At 32.6% G+C, this 21,047-nt stretch overlaps 1 protein-coding gene across 2 annotated transcripts; it reads left to right on the forward strand.

Moving 5' to 3' along the window:
* The first annotated feature begins 7,889 nt into the window (after nucleotides 1-7,889).
* On the forward strand, nucleotides 7,890-17,664 carry LOC111004170. Of its 2 annotated transcripts, none has more exons than XM_022275057.2 (2): nucleotides 7,890-8,090; nucleotides 16,272-17,664. In XM_022275057.2, the coding sequence occupies exon 2, from the start codon at nucleotides 16,272-16,274 to the stop codon at nucleotides 17,187-17,189; it is 918 nt and encodes a 305-aa protein (XP_022130749.2). In that variant the 5' UTR covers nucleotides 7,890-8,090; the 3' UTR covers nucleotides 17,190-17,664. The 2 variants fall into 2 exon arrangements, with proteins under 2 accessions (XP_022130749.2, XP_045484939.1); XM_045628983.1 differs by lacking the exon at nucleotides 7,890-8,090 and adding an exon at nucleotides 10,167-10,271.
* The last annotated feature ends 3,383 nt before the right edge of the window (nucleotides 17,665-21,047 follow it).

The following is a 21,047-nucleotide window of genomic DNA, read 5'->3' on the forward strand; positions in this document are numbered from 1 at the left end:
CATCTCAAGGAGGTTCAAGGAAAAACTATGAAGCTTATCATGAATTTTAGACTTTACCCCCATATCTATGTTTACACACTGATATAAACTGTTTACATTTAGTTAAGCCCAAGTAAATCGTATTGTCAAATTCATGAAAAATGCTGTACAAGTGGTATTTTGATATGCAAAAATAACCAAAGTTTCATATGAAATATAATATTGTCATTAACTAGTTTTTGTTTCAATTAATGAATTAATAATTTAAAATTATTATTCGTAAGACGTAATTGAAAAGTAACACAACATTTTTGTATGAAACAATTCAGCAGCGTTCGGTGGGCGTACTTGGAACGAAACGAACACATCGTTCGAATAGAATTCGTGCTGAAAATATATTATGTCGTCTGAATAGGTTTATTATTTTCAAGTACATATATTTTTATCTAGCTATAGAGACATATCTCTGTCGCTATATTACTAAAGAAAGTTAAAGATTTGTTCATGTATTTACAAAACACACCCACATCAAGTATAGCTATGCGATCATTGCTCTTCTTACTCACTGTTCTTTTAACTGAGCGGATGTTGATTAATTATATTACTTTAAAGTGATTGTCCTCTTAGCATCCCTATCAGTCATCATGGACCAATTTCTAGTGCATTTATGGAGAGTATTGGTTAGCGGGTTCTGGTATGATTTCACTGTAATAGCGTCAGCACATTTGTTCACAAACAATTTGTGCAAAACACGTACTAAGCTGGTATAGCGTTTGAATTCTGTCTCCGCCGGCAAAGCTGTGTGTAACTTGTGTAAGCGCACAGTGTTACACATTTGTTTACGTATTACAAAGGTGATTTTAGCGTTGTACTTTTAGCATAATACGAAGACTTACAAACATAACAGACGTAACAAATTCAAATAAGTTAAAGTGGAAATGTGTCGATGAAATTGCCCGCGATTGTGATGACATATAGTTCGATAATGCCTGTAATTGGATAGACCAGTGGGAAGAAAATAGAGAGGACACCCTCCAGAAACTGGGAGGAAATAAAATTAACAGTAGCTAAGATGAGAGTCAAGTGGAAGAATTTGGAGGAGCCTTCACTCTGTTGGACATCAAGTACCGTGTACTATATAATATAAACTTAATGTAATCTTAATAATAGTATTTGAATACAGATTTTTTTATTTCTTTAAGTATTTACGCATTTTGTATAGTCGTTTTTTTAGGAAAATAACGGTGTTAGGCACGTCATCGTTATCAGTTACGACCTTCCAAACGCAGGTGACATACATACGCTATATGTACTGAATACTATGTAGGTAAACGAAGCATTGTCACAATGTTGTTTAGACAGACTATTATACAGTTTTGTTACGTGTATTTTTATTTATTTTTTTATGTACACTTTGTTCGTCCGCTGACGATGATGATTTCAACGTCGTCTTAATAGATTAATAGACTTTGATAATCTTGATATTTTCCACGACGTCCGCCGTTCCACAACTACGCGTTTTCAAGGCAGTTTTTGCCGCGCACCACCACTTTGTGTAACCAGCTGCCTACTAAAGTATTTCCGAAACAATTCGACTTAGGGTCCTTCAAGAAAAGAGCGTACCAATTTTTAAAAGGCCGACAACGCACTCGCGAGCCCTCTGATATTGAGAGTGTCCATGGGCGGTGGTATCACTTAACCTCCTGCCCTTTTGCCCCCTGTTCTATAAAAACAAAACTTAGATGAAACGTTTCATAAATACATACATGTTCAGCCCATGCCCGGTGCCCCATGGTTTTATGATACTTATATGCATTATTGAGGAAATGGTGCCTCACAATATTTCGACGCGTATCAAGGTAAACATTTTTTCATTCATATATCCAACGATGTTCTAAGCTGGCCTTGAACGAACATTGAACACATGTTGAAGTGCGTCAAACACAAAAATGAAATAGAAAAACTATTCATTGCGAAAATTTCTTAGAATTTTCTCTTACGATTGTTTATAATTATCACGTCAAAAATTCCAACCAACGTCTGCATACTGTTACACGAAAATTGATTGTTTATTCCCTATATAACATAATATTATGTAGTCTGGCCTTGAGGTAAGTGTATTTACAAAAATACGATCGGTTTTAAAGTACCAATAAACGTTAAGAATTCTTATTAGCGCGAGAAATAAACTCATCTCTCATTGGTTAATATAAGTAGCCGGATAACAGTAATTGGTCTAAAAACGAGCGTGGGCCTTATCTGTGGTGCGCATCAATGAATTTTTGTTTATAAATGCGCAATTAACACTTGTACGTTAAATGCGAACATCGTGATCAGCATGTCCTAAGCCCAAAATCTACATGTTTCAGACAAAGGCTGACTCATACATATCACTTATACATATCTATAAAAAATGGTTGAGAAAACGGGATGCATCTGCGATCAAGATCCATACGTATATAAACAAAGGGCTCTTGCAACACTGGATTTATATATATATATTAGTAGTGAAAACTATTGTAGTTGTTGATGGTTTGATTAGCGAACGGTATGAAAGCGTTGTCGTGTGACACAGACAGGTGAACACATATTGGCCTATTAAAAAATAAACCAAACGGATAAATCCCTTTATCCCTTGGGATCAGCTATCTGTAACTGTTTCATCCCCATTATATTGTTTGGATTTTGTTTAAACGTTTCAATTTGAAGCGTCTTGCGATAGGTCAATCTCGGTCGATGTGACTCGGAAGACCTTTTTCGTCTATCATCATCATGAGCTGCAATTTATTGTCTGTTACATTTCTTTTTTTATTATAGAACAGGGGGCAAACGGGCAGGAGGCTCACCTGATTTTAGTGATACCACCGCCCATGGACACTCTCGATGCGAGGGCTCGCGAGTGCGTTGCCGGCCTTTTAAGAATTTTTACGCTCATTTCTTGAAGGACCCTAAGTCGAATTGGTTGGGAAATACTTCAGTGGGCAGCTGGTTGCACAAAGTGGTGGTGCGCGGCAAAAACTGCCTTGAAAAACGCGCAGTTGTGGAACGTTGTTGTTTTGGCGGACGTCGAGGTGATACGGGTGGAATTTCGTATTCTGCCTCGACGTCCGATGATGAAACTCGGGATGCAGGTATTAATCCGAACAACTCCTCTGAACACTCTCCATGGTAAAAACGCTCTTGAACTTGATGTAGACATTTGACTCAAAGTCCCACAGTCTAATACTATCACTATCGACCTGACCCATAAATTGATTCAAATGACTAATAACTTATAACATGCCAAAGAGTGATGATACCTAGGTAATACTGAAGGAGGATTCTGCTTCGAGGGCGCTGCTGTCGAATGATTTACACGACAACAGCTTTTTTCATACCAAAGAGTTTCTGATTTGCCGCCAATTCACAAAAACAAATGGCAAATGAAAGCAATGTTACTAACTGTACAGTTCTAAACATTTTCAGTGTTACCCACATATAGGTACCCTGTTTGGCTGGACATCAAAAGCAAACAAAAAGGATTTTAGTAGAAATTTCTTTCGATACTACAGCTAACAAAAATATACATAAAAGCAAACAATTACACAAAAATATAGCCAATATAGGACTACATATTATTTTTACAAAAAGGTTCGAACATATACAAAAGAGAAAAGATACATAAAAAAAAAACAAAAAAAAACGAAGTTAACTGAAATTTAACATTTAAAAACTACAAATAATACTTGGAATTTTACTATTTAAACAAAATCAGAGTCTTCCCGCTTCTTCGAGTACTTCTTGACATCTCTCTTTTTTAGGTGGAAAAGTATTGAACAGTTATCAAACAGAAGGGAGACAAAGACAAAAGCTTAATTTACTCTATATCCAGATCTTATAGAATTGTTTATAATGTTCTTAAGCCCATCTTAGCACAACAATTGCATAGAATGCTTTTGTCTGTCAAGCCATGCGGACCTAGCAAGTCTATTGTGTATTAACTTTAATTTACCTCATCTCATCTGGTCATCCTCTCCAGATACCCTACTACAATCTGCAAATACTGAATCATCAAAATTATTGTTGCATACTATGTCTTTTATGAATTTAAAACAAATTAATGTAGTCTACAATAACAATGCGCGGCTCTTAGACCTAGTCCTAACAACACTTCCTGGGCGTGTTGATTGCTCTGATAATCCGTTGCTTAATCCTGTTCCTCATCATCCGCCTTTAGATATACTTAGCACTGTTGATAGGTCAACTGTCATGACATCAATTATTTTCAATCAAAGAAATTTCTTTAAAGCAGATTATGACTTAATAAATACTGCTATTGATAGTGTAGATTGGGTGACACTACTAGCCTCGTCCCATTCTAAAGACGCTGTTGCCATCTTTTACTCAAAAATAAATGAAATTATTGCTGCTAGCGTGCCATTCTCCTCCTAGACCTAAATCCCGTAAGCATCCAGTTTGGTTTAGCAGAGGGCTGATTAGAGCTCTTAATCGTAAGAAGAAACTTTGGTGTCGTTGGAAGACCTACAAAAACTTGCTCGACTATCAAGAATTTTCTTTATTAAGGGCGCGCATTAAGGGTCTTATGAAACTCTGCTATAATCGTTACATACAAGGGATTGAACTATCGTTAAAAACAAATATCAAATATTTTTTGGAAGTACACGTCTACGCTAAAACAGACTAACTTAGGATACCCAAAACTAATAAAATATGGCAGTATTTCATCTGACGACCCTAAACAAATAGTTGAGCTGTTTTCAAACTATTTTCAGTCAGTATTTGAATCTCAAACTGACTTAGGTGGAGGCACTATGTACACCGTTGATGAGAGCCTTTCCAGTAACTCTCAGATCCTTCTGAATAATTTATTTTTCGACAAAGATGAAATCAGCAAAGAATTATTTTTGCTTGATCCAAATAAAGGTCCTGGTCCAGATCAAATTAGACCAGTTTTTCTTAAGCGTACATATCGGTCATTATGTGCCCCCTTACAGATTATTTTCAATAAGTGTATGTCCAGTGGCACATTCCCTGACTGCTGGAAATTATCTTACATAACGCCTATCTTTAAGGGTGGTGAAAGGAGCGATGTCGAAAATTACCGACCGATTTCAATACTCTCTGCAATCCCTAAAGTTCTGGAAAGAACTAATCTTTACACCAACGCATTTATTCCAGTCTAAGGCATGTTATTATAGACCAACAGCACGGATTCGCAGCTGGTAAATCTACTCTCTCAAACCTCCTTGTTTTCAGTAATTATATTTTTAACGGTTTAGATAATAACCACCAGATAGACACAATCTACACAGACTTTCAGAAGGCATTTGATAAAGTTGACCATATGATGCTTTTACAAAAGCTGTCTTTTAATGGTATTAAGGGCAATCTTTTAAGATGGTTTACAGCATATCTACATAATCGTGTTCAATCGGTGGTTATAAATGGGTTTACTTCTTCTCAAATAGTAGTGACATCCGGCGTCCCCCAGGGCTCCATATTTGGGCCGTTGCTCTTTTCCTTATATATTAATGACATATCCAAATGTTTCTTACACTGCAATTACTTGCTCTACGCAGACGATTTAAAGATATACAGAAAGGTAGTTACACTTTCTGACGTGAAACTTATCCAGGAGGATCTCGATAGGCTTGATGACTACTGCCAAATAAACAAATTATTCTTGAAATATATTAAGTGTCAGCATATCGTGTTTATAAGAAAAACACAAAACACAATCACCGCCAACTTCACACTTGGATACCATGCCCTCGAACGTGTGCGGTCTGTAAGGGATCTTGGTGTCCTTTTTGACTCCAAATTAACCCTAGATAAGCACATAGGCTTAATTATTAATAAAGCCTACCGCATGTTAGGTTTCATAACACGAGTCACCAGACCCTTCAAAGACAAAACCACATACATCCGCCTTTATAAGACGCTCGTGCAATCCCAGTTGGAGTACGCCTGTCCCATCTGGAATCCGCATTACGCTATATATGTCGCACAACTGGAGGCTGTACAAAAGAAATTTTTACGCATTTTAAATTATCGGATGAATAGTGGTAGGACTAATTACAAGGAACTTTTAAAAAAATATAAATTACCTTCTCTGAGTACTAGGCGTAATCTAATAGATTGTGTCACAGTGAGAAAAATATGCGTAAATGAAATAAGTTGTTCAGATCTTCTTGAACTCATACCATTTAATGTTCCTGCCAGGTCTCTACGCTTACATAGAACTTTTAATTTTCAGACTCCCAGAACCAACATTGGGTACCGCGAGCCTCTTCACAGAATGTGTTCTTCACTAGATTCAATCAAAAACATTGACCCTTTTTCGCACTCCACTACTGCTTTGTTTAAGAATAAAATAAAGCAGCTCTTAATGTCTTAACTATATACTATTATTATGTGTTGTTGTCATGTATTATTTTTATGGTTGTATAAGTGTAACCTGTTGTGGATGCATCCAATGTGTTTGTATTGTGTTTTATTTTTGACTTTGTTTTTATTATAAGGATGTATCTGTTTGGTTTCCCAATAAATAAATAAATAACTTAGTTCTTACATTACTACTAACATTTGCTTTGAATAACTTCAAAATGGCTGGCAATGACCTATAGTCCTTGGACATTGGCATGTGTCGAAACGTATGGAGCGAATGCAATATAAAACAATCCGTGGAATAAACAATATATTATGTTAATATATTTTTATGGGAGGCACCGAGGTTTTAAGGTGACAAAATTGTATACTATTATGTCTAGTAAATGTATTATAATTAATTATTTGCTTTGTGTGTGAAATGAGATTTCTTTTCTATTTCCTACCTGAAAGAAATGTATATAATTTTGTTCCATTTACTAAAACATTTGTATTCACATTAACAATTTTGTTAACTTTAAGTGAAGGTTGCGAATGTGCGCAGATGCGCGTAATTGGGTTGCCAATTGGCGACAATTCATTGTTAATAAATTGTGTTTTGTTACAAGTATCGGATGAGTATTTGTTATTTAACAATTTATTATTTAGATCAATGAATACAACCAGTCACTTGTCCATAGAAATTATTGTAGGTGACTCACTTGAATGCCAAAGAAAGCAAAAGAAAGTGTAACAGGTTTTGCAAACCTGGCGCGCAGGCTTTTATTTCAACATGGTAGGAATGCACAACCCATATGGGGTTAAAGATGCCTGTCCATATACGTACCTTTTATAAAATAAAATAATCCGCAATGTAATTTAATAGCTTTTCTCAACGATTATAACAATGGTTAGATTTCGGAATCGAACTTAAAAAGTATACTCAAACCAGGGTCTCCAGTTGTTTCAGGTCAAAGTAAAATCGTATGTACTCGAAACTGTGTTTGTAAAATTACTAAATTAATATAAATTACGCAACGTAATGCATTTAACGTAACTTTCAACGACTGTATATAGGTTTTTATCTCTTAAATGAGATAAAATTAACAATTTCTTAATAAGGGACATTAAGTATTAAACTATGAACCTACGAACAAATATAAAGTGCAAGTCAATTATGAGTGATGTATTATTAATTAAGGAAATAGAAGATGCTTTTCTGGAAAAAACCCGCTGTAATATAGCGTTAGAAATAACGTTATGGCTTTTCAGAGTGTATAATTTAAATATATATTCACTTATGAAGAAAAAGAATTTTAAAAATACATAATTTAATATCCTTTCGTTTTAAATATAATGTGAAATTAAAGTATTGAAATTACCCTAACCATTACATCATAGCAAAAATAGAAAAATACGTGACATCAATAACCTAAGGGATTGTCAAATGAGTCATTTGATCGATAAGTGCATCAGTGACGTCATGTAAAGCAATAAATTTATAGGGCATTTGTTGTTAACGTCGTATTCACATATAACGGTTTCCAGACGCCTTATAATAACCCATTTGCAAGTGAACGCTAACCGTCGAAGCAAGTTCGCATCAGTTGGATATCTAATCTCGAAAGGAACGAATGCTTTTTTGAATTACGCGCGACAATATTTTGTTTTCAGTAATAAATCGTGTTTACATTATTGTGGGCTAGTTTTTAAAGACCTTATTCGTTTTTGGACATCGTTTCAAGGTAAGAATGCGGTTGATTTGACGTATTGAATTTAAAAAAATATTATGTTTAACTCATCAGAGACTTTTAATATCCTGTATTTTAAATGTGCTATCTTGTATCGTAAATAGATTTTACAAATAAAAAATAAGAAAGGTTACTTTTAAAATTTGAATGCAATTTTGATTGGAAATTTGTGTAGGTAACAAATGTATCTTACCGAATGTTAATTTGTGTGTCATCAATTCATTTGATATAATGTTTGTTAAACATTCTTTATCATTATATATATATATATATATATATATAAATATATATATATATATATATATATATGTAACATATTATAATTTAACTATATAGTGGTGTTTTTATCGTGCAAGGTGGTAAACAATTTTGGTGATTTATTGGAGGAAATTAGAAGTTTTAAGTTAAGTAGAATGACAGAATTTCAATTAAATGACATCAAATATTAATTATTTCAAGAATTTAAACTGGTTTGAACATCGTTTTCTCAACGAAAACAAGTTTATAAAAGGTAGGCTTCTTAAAATGCGGATTCTGTCCACAACAATAATTTTCTCAAATCGAAACATTTCATATCTCGAATTTTATATCAATTCAAGTTTATTTAAAGTTGCTTTAGCCACAATAAATTATCTAAATTAATAACTAAGCTGAATATTATATGATTGGTCATTAGTGTCTATAAGTGTCGAGTGCCAACTCTTGTGTGACAATAACAAAACAGACTTTCTCTAAAGTATTAAGGCTAAAACTCAAAGTCAAGTTTACGTGTGAACTGGTTCTCAATATGTCAACTGGCAATTTGACAGGTCTGATTGAGTTTGCTCTACTTTGATACAAAACTACTATTACATATTCGTGTAATTATAATAATTACTAAAGTTTCTGAATGTAACTACCGCAGTGTTACAGGCCCGTACGTGTAAGAATATGCTGTATGTACTCGGCATATTTTTATTTTTATTGAAAAAAGCTTGCCAACGCTCAGCACACTGATACGTAGGTAAAAGAACCAAAAATACAATTTTTGATCTTACAAGCACTCATAGGCAAACATGACATACATAAAGAGCTCATGCAAATATTAATCTAAAGATATTCAGATTATATATAAGTGTAACCTGTTGTGGATGCATCCAGTGTGTTTGTATTTGTTTTATTTTTGACTTTGTTTTTATTATGGATGTCTCTGTTTGGTTTCCCAATAAATAAATAAATCTAGCTCGTTTATCAGATGGCTCAATCTGGACATCGGTGAGCTTTGACCAAAACGAGTTCTTCAGAAAAGGACAAATAGAATGATAGGAGGACTAGGGTATCTAGGGTACATGATATTTAAATTTTGATATAAGGTTTGTTATTGTTAAATATAACATGTAAGAGATAAATCTAAAAACGACTCCTTCGCAATATTAAGATAGTGATTGGATTTGTGTTTGGTCCACTAAATTCCTAAGTCCCAGTTTTATCATAAAATTAATACTATAATATATTACACACACATCCACTATAATAGTTTTTAATAATTGCCTATAGAAAAGGACGGGTTCTATTAAAATCTGTATGAATAATTTATTATGAGTTTGAGTAATACTCTTCCATATATTATTTAAACAATACTGAATCGAGCAAGGTCAACAAAGATTTTAGCTATATACATATTTCCTCATACAATAAACCTTGATAGGTGATAATCTATACGCTAAATATTCTAAATAATAGTTATTAACAAAGGTGAGGGATAAAACGAATGTTTAGTGCTCATTCGCTTAGCAATGTGATAAATAATGCATTAAAGTTATCAAAATTATAGTAATTTTATATATGTCGGAGTAATTATGTTTCTGTCAAATGCCATTGTCATTATATTTCACTGCCAAAACGTCAAAGTCAATTAAGTTCAAAGTCGTTAATACTATTATTTTATTTGATTTAACAATATTGCTAGATCTATAAATGAACGACTAATTAATTCTTATGGTGATTGTGACGGAGCAATGACGTTACTGTCATAATATGCCATTGTCATTATATTGCACAGGACTTATAAGTCAACAATATCAGTCATGCCAGTTCAAAGTTATTTAAAGAAGACTAAAGTCTGTTAATAGAAGTCGTTGATTTAAAGATAAACTAAACTGAATATATTTAAATTAAACCCGGACTGTCCCAAAGGTAAGTTAGTGATCTAGGTAAATCAATTACGTGTCTTGTTATTTTAGTTTCCAAAATTGTCGTTTAAGAAGCACCATTCGTTGGCATAGCTTATATTTTCTGTGCATTGAATTTTATCTGATTTGTACTAAATGGTGTTGATCAAGTTTTTCTATAGTTTTATATTAATGTTATTTTTTAGTACAATTCTTCTCTAGATATTTGCTTGTTTTTTGATTGACTCGACAATAGCGTAAATATATTAAAATTATAAAACCACTTATAATCTTAACATATTAAGTGAAAATCAACATTATACATTTATAAACCAGCTCTCTCCACCAAACGGGAAACGTTCGTTTATAAGCTAGACAATTAATGACTATTATTAAGCTCTCTATTTATTAAACAGTACCTACAGTAGGCTTATTCTGTAACCTTGAGTACATACGGCTCGAATTTATTTCTCGCTGATGTTGTATGTGCGTTATTGAATCTTTCCTGTCAATTGGAACGCAGAGATTGTCATATGTCATATATCATCTGTGATACAAAATCTTTGCTTAATTATTGTGTTTGTATACAAGTTCGATGTAATTCAGTAAATCCGTAGCGGTAAAGACCCAACCTTGGAATCGCGCGGAATAAAACCCCCTTAATTCGGATCGGAATTCAAGTCACCGAGTAAGGACCTAAACGCAACGACATGTGTTTTTTCGGCCGGGACACTGCAATGTTCATAATTAGGTGTTTGAACTATTCCTTATTAAACAAACTTGGATGGAATAGGTTAAGAGATATAATTCAACATATTTGCCGTATAAATCAGATGGCACCCGTTTCTTTTTTTAATTTGAAAAGGGTATTTGCAATCAGCTCTAAGGAATCTGTCTGTGGTTCCATCATGTTGAGTGACTTCCCATTGGAAGCATCTACTCATCTTCTAGCTAGAGCTAATGCCGGTCTTCTAGCTCTAGAGTATGGTTACGTTTTAGTCGACACACATACTCTTTAATGGTGAGTTGGCGAGTTAGTTCGTTCGGGTAATTTAACCGCTCTTTGTATTTTGCTGCCAGTCTCCACATTTGCTCCTACTTCTCACCCGTCTACTCGCACCCGTTACTTAGCATTTTATTTTTTATAGACATGTTGATTTTTCTCTGACAACATATCAGTCGCGATATAATTGAGTGCGTAGTAAGATAAAATGGTTCAACCGTGATTCAAATCTACAAAGTTTAAAAACCCTCTGCTTTAACATAATCATTGCTCATGTAATAAGTATTAGCCCTAACATGTTTAATAACTGCGATACAATTATATGTTGTTGATAGATCTAATTAGACTTTATTAACAGTTGATAAAAACGGCTCAATTGACAATACCTAGCTATTTTCTCATTAGGAAACACGCTCATTGAAACCACACCATTAATTAAGACTTCTGGTTTTATGACACATTTATTAAACCGAATTTAAAAACAACTGCTGTTATACAAAATACATTATCATATAAAAAAATCAAGTCAATTAGATGTTTTCAGCTTAGGATTGCATTTATAAAAATATGCTAAAGTATGTCGTACAGTTACAACTGATCAACTGGTATTAGTTCTACAAAAAGAATGTCAGAATGTATAATTTTATATTTAAACCGTTGTCACCAGACAGACAGTTGCTGGGTCAATGTGATCATTTTTTACGTCAAGTACGTGATTAATCTTCTGGTTTAACCAGGAACAGTGACCGTAAATTAAACCTGAGGTCTCAGTATTCAGTGCTACTTAGACATGAAAGTATTACCAAATGGTATGTAGATTTGGCAAAAGCTATGCTATAATTTGCATAATGTATCGAATTTCATTAAAATTCTAAACACCTTGAATTCTTGTAAAAAATAAATATATTTAACACGAAGCACTAAACTCATATATTTTGCGTTATTACATTAAATAACATCATATATAAAAAACTTACGTTATTTGGACAGTGTTAAATTTTCTACGATTTATGTAATACGTCGTTGAGACGATTGGGAGACGAAAATCTGTTTTTGCTCCTATTGTTGTAAACTTATTGCTAATCTATCGACATTTTATTTAACATTCGATTAATAATGGCCATAAACCAATTGATTTTATTACTTCATAAAGCTGTCTCATCTTTGCAGGTATTGCAATCCCTTAATTCTAGAAACTCTAGGAGCCGAAATGAATTTTATATACAAACCGTCGCGTCGTCAACAGACATATAAAAATGGCAGCGTCTGACGTCTGCAATGTATAGATTTTTATTTTGTATAGATTTCTTCACTACTTCGTATATTTAATAGCAATAACCGCTTAACGCCTAGGCTTCGATATCGATATAAATATAACTACTACTATTATATACTATTGATTATTTGATTTTACATATAAGTTGTGTTAAACTCCTTATACTGAATGATGCTTTGAATACTACCCTTATGGACACTGCGAGTATATCAGGTCGTTTAGTGCATCGACTAATCCTTTTTTTTGGTCACGATTCTTTTAATGCATATGACATTTAGATTTGTAAGAGCATATATCAGAACACTAATATATTTTAATGTCAACCTTACAAGTCGATCAATTATAAATATTCCTTAAAATAACAATGGAAAACTACATTTATTATTTCATCGAGACAATTTTGTTAAATGCATGATAGTAAAATTTATTGGATTAATAATAATCTTCAATCCGTAAAAATATGTTATCGTTTATTGGAGCTTAGGGCATTTTTTCTTTGCCGATCGATGTTTTTCTTAGTCAAGTGAACATAAAAAATATTAATTTTATTCCAATCGGTGTTCAACAAGACCTTGACCGTGATACAGGTCACAGTTAAATAATATCTTGTATTGAAAATATTATGATGTATATAATATTAAATCCGATAGCATTTCAAAATCGCCTGACATTTAATAGGATTTTCCTCCAAAATTATTATGAATTAAGTTGGTATTTTATTGTTTTTTTTATTTGTATCCAACTAGTGTGCGTAGTATTATAACTATAAACATAAATCAACAATTATCATAAAAATTATGAGACAAAAATGGTGAAATACAAGGAAAACGTCCTATCAAAACACGTGTTGGGATATACATCGAAGGGGTGTAAGAATTAATTTAACTATGGCTCTAACCATCTTTCCAATGCTTTTTTCTGTAAGCAATCTTATATTCGCGGTATGAAGCACGCATGACCCACAAAATTTAACCCCTTATTTGTAAAACGAAATAAAATCTAATTGCCCTCTCAGTAAATCCTCTTTCGTCTCTTTCTGTCCAATTTTTATTCGCTGCTATGAAAAATACAGAGGAGTCAATATACGCGAGATTATTAGTTGTTCCAGTGATATTACTTAAAACCAAAATTCTGAGGGCTGTTTCCGGCTGTCATAGTGTAAAGATTGAAACTTAATTGCTTCTAATGCGCCAACGCCATTCTGTTAATTGCTTTACAATGTTCACTAATTATTTTTTGTTGACTAAGTGCTTATATTTTTAACCTTGGAAAATCCCGGACTTTGACGGTAGTCGAAGATTTCCGTTGCTTTGATGTTATTCTCTAATTTGATTTATGATCAATTCTCTAATTATTTGTAGTATGAATGCTTAGTTCATGGTTTCTAGCTACACGAATAATAAATGATTTTATTGAAGTTAACTAGACGTAGATATTGTATAGATTCGCACCAAGGGTTCCGATTACATTAAAAAAAAGTTACATATTTCATACCGAGAAATTGGGCATAAATATTTTTGACATTTAGGCAAAGAAACTTCATGAATAAATGAAATTACCATTAACAGTTAAAATTTTAGGTACTTCCGCAATTAATTCCGTGTGCAGTCATTATTATACGGTACACTGACGAATTAGGTAAAAGTTAAATAACAATGAATAAATTATTTTTGGAGCATTTCGTAGCATCAATTGATTTCACTCTATTGTAATGTATGACAATTATTATTAATTATTATATAACATTTTAGTAATGAAATAAGCAATTTCCAAGAGTGCAAGAATTTTTTTCAGGTAAAATAGGTATATTATGTTCTTTGATTATTTATGTAATGTCGAGCTCATAATTAAAGTAAAAAATCAAAAAACAAAACATCGAAAAATATTTTTTTACTTGATTAATATATAATAACTACTAACTATTCTAAATAACAAAGGCCATTAACAGAGATTCTCAGAATTTTTTGTATCATTAAAAATAATCGTGACAAAAGCACTCATTACATTTAATAATAGGATATCGTTTTTAGGTTCTTTTGTTCATCGGTTTCTGAACTAAAGTCACGATTAAATTTTGAACGCATTATTGAAAAAAGCATATCCGTTTAAAAAGGGCCCAGTCAAGATAAAATTTTAGAAATTTGATTAAGATTTAGAAATATTCGATGAAGACGAAACATTTATGAGATTAATTAACATAATATTAAAACTCGTTACAAACAATTTAAAGTACCATCTTCATCCTCGGATTAATACTTGTAGCTGAGTTTCACCATCGGACGTCGAGGCAGAATACGAAATTCCACCCGTATCATCTCGACGTCTGTCGTTCCACAGACCACAACTGCGCACCTCCACTATATGGAATCAGCTACCCACTGAAGTATTTCCGAATCTATTCTACTCAGTGTTCTTCTAGAAATGACGGTATAATTCTTAAAAGGTCGGCAACGCGAGTCCTCTGGATTTGAGAGTGCCCGGAGGTATCACTTAACATCGGGTGAGCCTTCTGTCCCTCTTCCTCCCTTTTCTATAAAAAAGGCGATTGTGGACGAAATGGAATCTGAATACACAAATTGAAATACACAACTAATGAAAAATTCATTGCACAATATCAAAATAATCTACCAATAAAAAAAAAATACTGTAAAAGTTACCACATTACGTAATTATTTGCTAATCGGGACTTGTTCTAATTAAATCTAAATTATGTACATTCCAACTAGTAATTAAATGTTGAGTGTTTGTTCAAAATCAGATCAACACCTTGATTCAAACTGTTCATACTTGTTGCACTTAATACAATGATGTGAACAAATGCAATACAGTTCAGATACTGTTATCTTCTAATGCAATTGAAAACAAAAACTTGTTAAGAAAATTACTTATACTTTAGAAATTTTCATCTCAGCCACATAAAATTTACTCCGCTTCTTTATGAAAAGTAGGATTGATAGCTTTATTTTTATTTGGATCGAATATAGAGATAGCATTTAACGAACTCGAGATACCAATCTGAAAGTTTTAACCTTAAAATTTTTGGCGGTAGTCAAACAAAACAAGCCAACGTGTTAAATAAAATGTTCGTACTGAAGAATAACAAAAGACCAGGCTAGTCACTTAGCAGATACAGTTAATCATTGTGTTATAATATCATCGGGATTGCATCGTACAAACTAGCCATTCCCGTAGTTTATATAAGAACAAAAATAACTGTTATTTGTAAAGACAACACCATAACTAAATATATAAACTAAAAAAAAGCAGAATGTTACTGTGATTTGGGTCATCTGGGTCATCAAGATGATGTTCAATTTTAGAAAGGAAATATTTCAAAATATCAAACATCCATTGTGTAGTAAACGCAATACATTTCTTTTGTTAATTACATCGTCAAGGTAAAACGACAATAGGAATTATTTTTAATTATAGTATTTTTTTAAATTTTCTTTACATAACCGTCAAATTGTTTTGTGAATTATTTCGCATTGATGGCATTGATTTTTAGGCCCAAGCCCATTTTTCCCTTAAAACTCCGTTGCACTGTTCTAACAAAACAACTAATTTTTCGCTCTCAATTAAAATGGTAACATTGAAATGAAGACAGACAAAGTTATCATATTATGAGCCAATTCAGCTTATTTCATTTTAGTATTATGGTTGTATTTTTGAAATTCACTTATTATAGGAACAATTAAGTATTGTTAGTAACACAAAAAATCTCACTATTTTTCTTTTAATTTCAGATGAAGAATTACGTATACGTCATCATAGGAAGTATACTCCTAAGCACAGTATCCCATGCAGTTCCTCTCGAAGGAATTAGCGAGACGATCGGCGATCAAAAAGACGCAAAACTAGACGACCAACCTTACGGCCTAGCAGAGAGTAATGTCAAAGAAAATAAATCAGGACAAAGAGAAAAAAGATTTTACAATTACCTTGACTACAATAACGATTTCAATATAAACCAAGATTTTCCTATTCCTTTCCGTCAAAATATCCAAAGAAGGGAACCATACAATAGCTTCGGAAACTATGGCTCACAAGATCCATTTGAATTGATTCTCAGGAAGCTGCAGGAAATTGCAAGAGACAGAACCTACTTACCTCCACGCACGATAACCATACCAGTTCCAACCTATATTCCCGTATTATACGTTCCACAAGTAACTTGCGATTGTACATCAAAGGATGAAACAAGAAAACCACTTCCTGTAAACAACAAAACTATGCCTGATTTTCCAGATAGATTCTCGCCTATAGATAACACAGACAGTTCGGAAGATTATACTGAGGATGAAGGATCGAGACCGCTTTCATTTAATCCTGTGTCATTAGAAGAACCATTAAGTAAACCGCCGCCCCCAGTAGAACACGGAAGTGTCCAGGCGGGGCTCGAGCCAGCAATGCCGGAACTAATAACAAGAAATCCAGTAACTCATGAAAAAGATGATTCATCTCAAGACTCATCACCACCTACACCCTGCGAGAAGGCATCTGTATCATGTTGTCTTCAGCCTACAATCAACTATGCTTGTTTCACGTCATACGGATGCAAAGATTATGCGTATTTTAAAAATGGATGCGTTCTAGATAATATGTTACCCGCAATACAGAAGTTAGAAAGATTCTTAAAACAAAAAGTATCCACTGGAAGTTAAAATATAGTTAAACACTAAAGAATGCAAACATATATATTATTCTACTAGCGGATCCCACTGACGCGGACGTTGGTGCATACGCATTACATACAAAAAAAGCTAATAATGTAAATCATTCCCGACTCCACTTGAACACAAAAAATTTCATCATAATCATAGTTTCGTTTAGGAGTTTATTTACGAACGCTTACACAGAATATTTTTATTTATACCAGCTGTTTATTTGCTATATAGATAAATAACCTAAATACCGACTCAGCGCCATCTGCAGGGCTGATTTGTGAATTTAAACCATCTAGGGCGCCATTCAAACGAATACAAAAAATTATTTCAAATTGATCCAGCTGTTTAAGAGGATTTCAACGATTACACGTCTTGTACAGTAGAATTATATATATAACTTATATTAATAAGGTTTACCTTGTCTTGTAAGAACGTGATCCAGAATGTTATATATAAAAAACATGCTAAGTTTTTTTTCACTCATCAAGAAGAAAATTATTAACACAATGTGTATTTATTATAATTTGGCTTCAATCATCTTTAAATACATAATCAATGTTTATGCCGAAAATTTCAAAACGGTACAGATTCGAATATAACGGTTTGTACCAGTTTTCTATATTATAATATTCGATATAACACAATATTGACATAGCTAGACTGCAAAACAAGTGTGCCTTAATTAATAATATAATAATACTCTTTAAAGCATTTCACGTGTAATATTAAGAAAATTAAAATACATATAAGCGGTCTGAATGAAATATAACAAATATTATTTTTAAAAATTTGTATAATATATTTTTCATGTTAGTCGATAACATTGTATCAAATTCGATATACTCTGTGTGACCTATATTTAGCTTTTTTATGTATATTTAATATGTATTGCAATTTGCAATGCACCTTTTAGTCTCAGGCTGGCTTCTCAAATAGTCTTATCACCAACAGGCCGGCAATGAGAGGCCTCAGTAGTTAAGATCGATAAATTGTGTATATATTTGCGGTCGGAATAACTTGGTAAGCGTCTTTTAGGATATGACGTCATCGAAATGATTTGTAGGGGCAGATTGTAGATGTCGCTACTTCGTGTCATAGTTTGTTCCTATAACTAGTACGTTTAAATTTATTGCGATTAAGTAGAATTAAATACAATTATTAAAAGTGTTACATGAACACTCGTGTTGTAATATTAAATAATTTTTTTATTTTATAGAAGCTTTCCGAAAAACAATGATTACAAAGAGCGATTACAATGAGTACATAAAAATCAGTATTTTCCTAGATTTTCGCAAATAGATGAAAAAAGTATTCTATAAAATCTGTAGCAATAATTTTATCATTATCGTGTATTGATAATTTCACACACAACCTCAGGTATTGTATCATCAACATTTTTGGAAGAAACAGACAATTTTATATTCTAAAATATTCTATATTATAATCTAAGTATTCATTATCTTTCGGGACTGTATTTGATTTGAATAGCTTATGTTATTTGCCGATTATACAGCCATCTGTAGATAACATAATTGTATTTAAATTTCGCTCTCCAAATCCCTTACAGAAAATTGTTTGAGCGAAAGATTTCTCTAGCAATAATTTTGACTTCTTATTGGACGTCTGCGTCCATAACTCCTAAGGCACCGGTGACTGGGCCTTAGAAAATGTTGAGAATATATTTCTATGTATGTTGAATTATTGTAATAATAAACACGATTTAAATGTAAAATGTATTTCATTTAAGTATAGTAAATATTTATTCTCATTTACTTATAAATAACAGATTTTGCAACTAACCTAATTTTAATCTTTGCAAAATGTGATTAAATTTTAAGTAAATAAAAAACGTTTTGATTTACGACTAATTTAAATTTTAGGATAGACTAAGCGTTTAAGTAAAACAATGTATTAATACTATGTTTTCTAAAAACTAATCAAACACAACTAAAGATATATGAAAAAAAGTATAAGAGAAGTCAGGCATTCCACCATTCCATACTTTCCCAAATTTCTAATGGACCGCTAACGTCAAATATATACTTACAAAATAAAAGTATTGAAGTATGGCTTAATAGTGTGACTCTGAGAATTAGGTGAATTATATTTATAAGATTCGTATAACTGTGCGATAAAAAATAAATATACACCAATTCCATGCCTGCGAAGGGCGGAATTAAAGTAGTTCTTTAAATAAAATTAGAGAACGAAGGCAAACAGTGAACGAATACCAAACGAGAAAAAACCTGTCTTCTCTTAATACAGGTTTTAAACTCTAAATAAATAATATCTATCTAATAATACCCGATTTCGGAGTATTTCGTTGCAAACAACGTACGATGCGATTCGGTTTTCACGTTCTTAATAAATACAGGATATTACGATCAGAAGTTATTCATTTTGCTTACAAGTTAGACGTATTCTCGCATGTTTATTAAATTATATTAGAATGTAAACGAGAAGTGATAACGTGAACAAACCGGATTTTTGAACGTGAACCAATCGGAAAAATGGATTGAATTAGTTTTGTCTTTAACACGAGGTATTTTATCGAATTTGTCCTCAACTCGGGAAAACCAGTCTCATTTAAAATCATTGAGCATTGACTCATGGCCATTTGATCTTTGTATAGATCGTTCAACCATACATCATATATGACGGCAGATGTGCAAGGTCTAGAGAATTGACATTAAGATAACGAACGTAAGTTATAGTTTTATAACACGTGAATTGGCACGAACGGTTTGACACTATTACAAAGTGTTGCCATATTATCAGTCGATATTATTTTAAATAAAGAGTTTTATTTACATTTCGTAAACAATAATTTGTGTTATATTATAACGATAATTTTAACAGATCGAACACGTAATTTCACTATAATTAGATTTTATACTCGAATTCTACGCTTCAAAGGTGTAAAACACCAGGATTATTGTGTATTGTCAAACCAAACTAATGGTGAAGTATATATAATTTATTGAACGGTTTTCGTTTCGTTTTTCAGATAAAATGACTTCTGCATTAGCAACGTCTATCATTATTTTATCACTCGCATTATGTGTACATGGATTCCCACAAGCGCCTGCAAACAAATTAGACGACATTGCGTCTACTTCGAACCTGACTTATTCAGAATTACTATTTATACTAAAAACGAGAAATGGTATACAAGAAAAACCACCAAAGGCGTTGTCACCTTGTGCAAGAGCGATTATTGCTTGTTGCAATGATAGCAAAGTAATTAATGAATTTTGCTCCGAAACATTACGATGTGGTGCATTCTTTTTTGACGTCAACCCTTGTGAAGATAAGTTTATTTATGACGCTTTGACTGCGGCGAGAATATTCTATACGCAGTTTGATAAAGGTTCGAAGAATGAAGGGTAATGAGGACATTTAAGATTATGAAAACATTGTTAGTAAAACATTATATATGATATATCAAGTTACACGCCTTTTATAAAACATTTTCATGAAAAACATTCAGAGTGAAAACGTATTAATTCTGTCAGAGTAAAGTTACAAAAGAATATAATTGTTTTTATAAGACCGTTGAACAAATCCAAATCTGCCCTAAGTTCGTCGTACTTCTCTTGTTCTCATAGAAACCTTAGTAACGAACTGACTTCTAAAGATTTCGTTAGAATTATTATTTCTCAATTATGAACAATCTTTAAGAAGTTTCATTAAATGGATTTTTTGTTATTATAAATACAATTTACTGATAATACTTATGTGTTTTATTTTGCGACGCTTGTTGAACTTCCGACGCAAAAACGTCAAACACCCCTTTCTGTAGAGAGTGTGATTGTTCTGCCTAAACCCAATAACCTCAATCCATTTTTGTCCATC

The sequence above is a fragment of the Pieris rapae genome, chromosome 7 (genome assembly GCF_905147795.1).
Source record: "Pieris rapae chromosome 7, ilPieRapa1.1, whole genome shotgun sequence".
Lineage (NCBI taxonomy): Eukaryota > Metazoa > Arthropoda > Insecta > Lepidoptera > Pieridae > Pieris > Pieris rapae.

What these genes read in the sequence shown, in the direction of transcription:
- LOC111004170 (XM_022275057.2), top strand. Translation starts at nt 16,272, where the DNA reads ATGAAGAATTACGTATACGTCATCATAGGAAGTATACTCCTAAGCACA.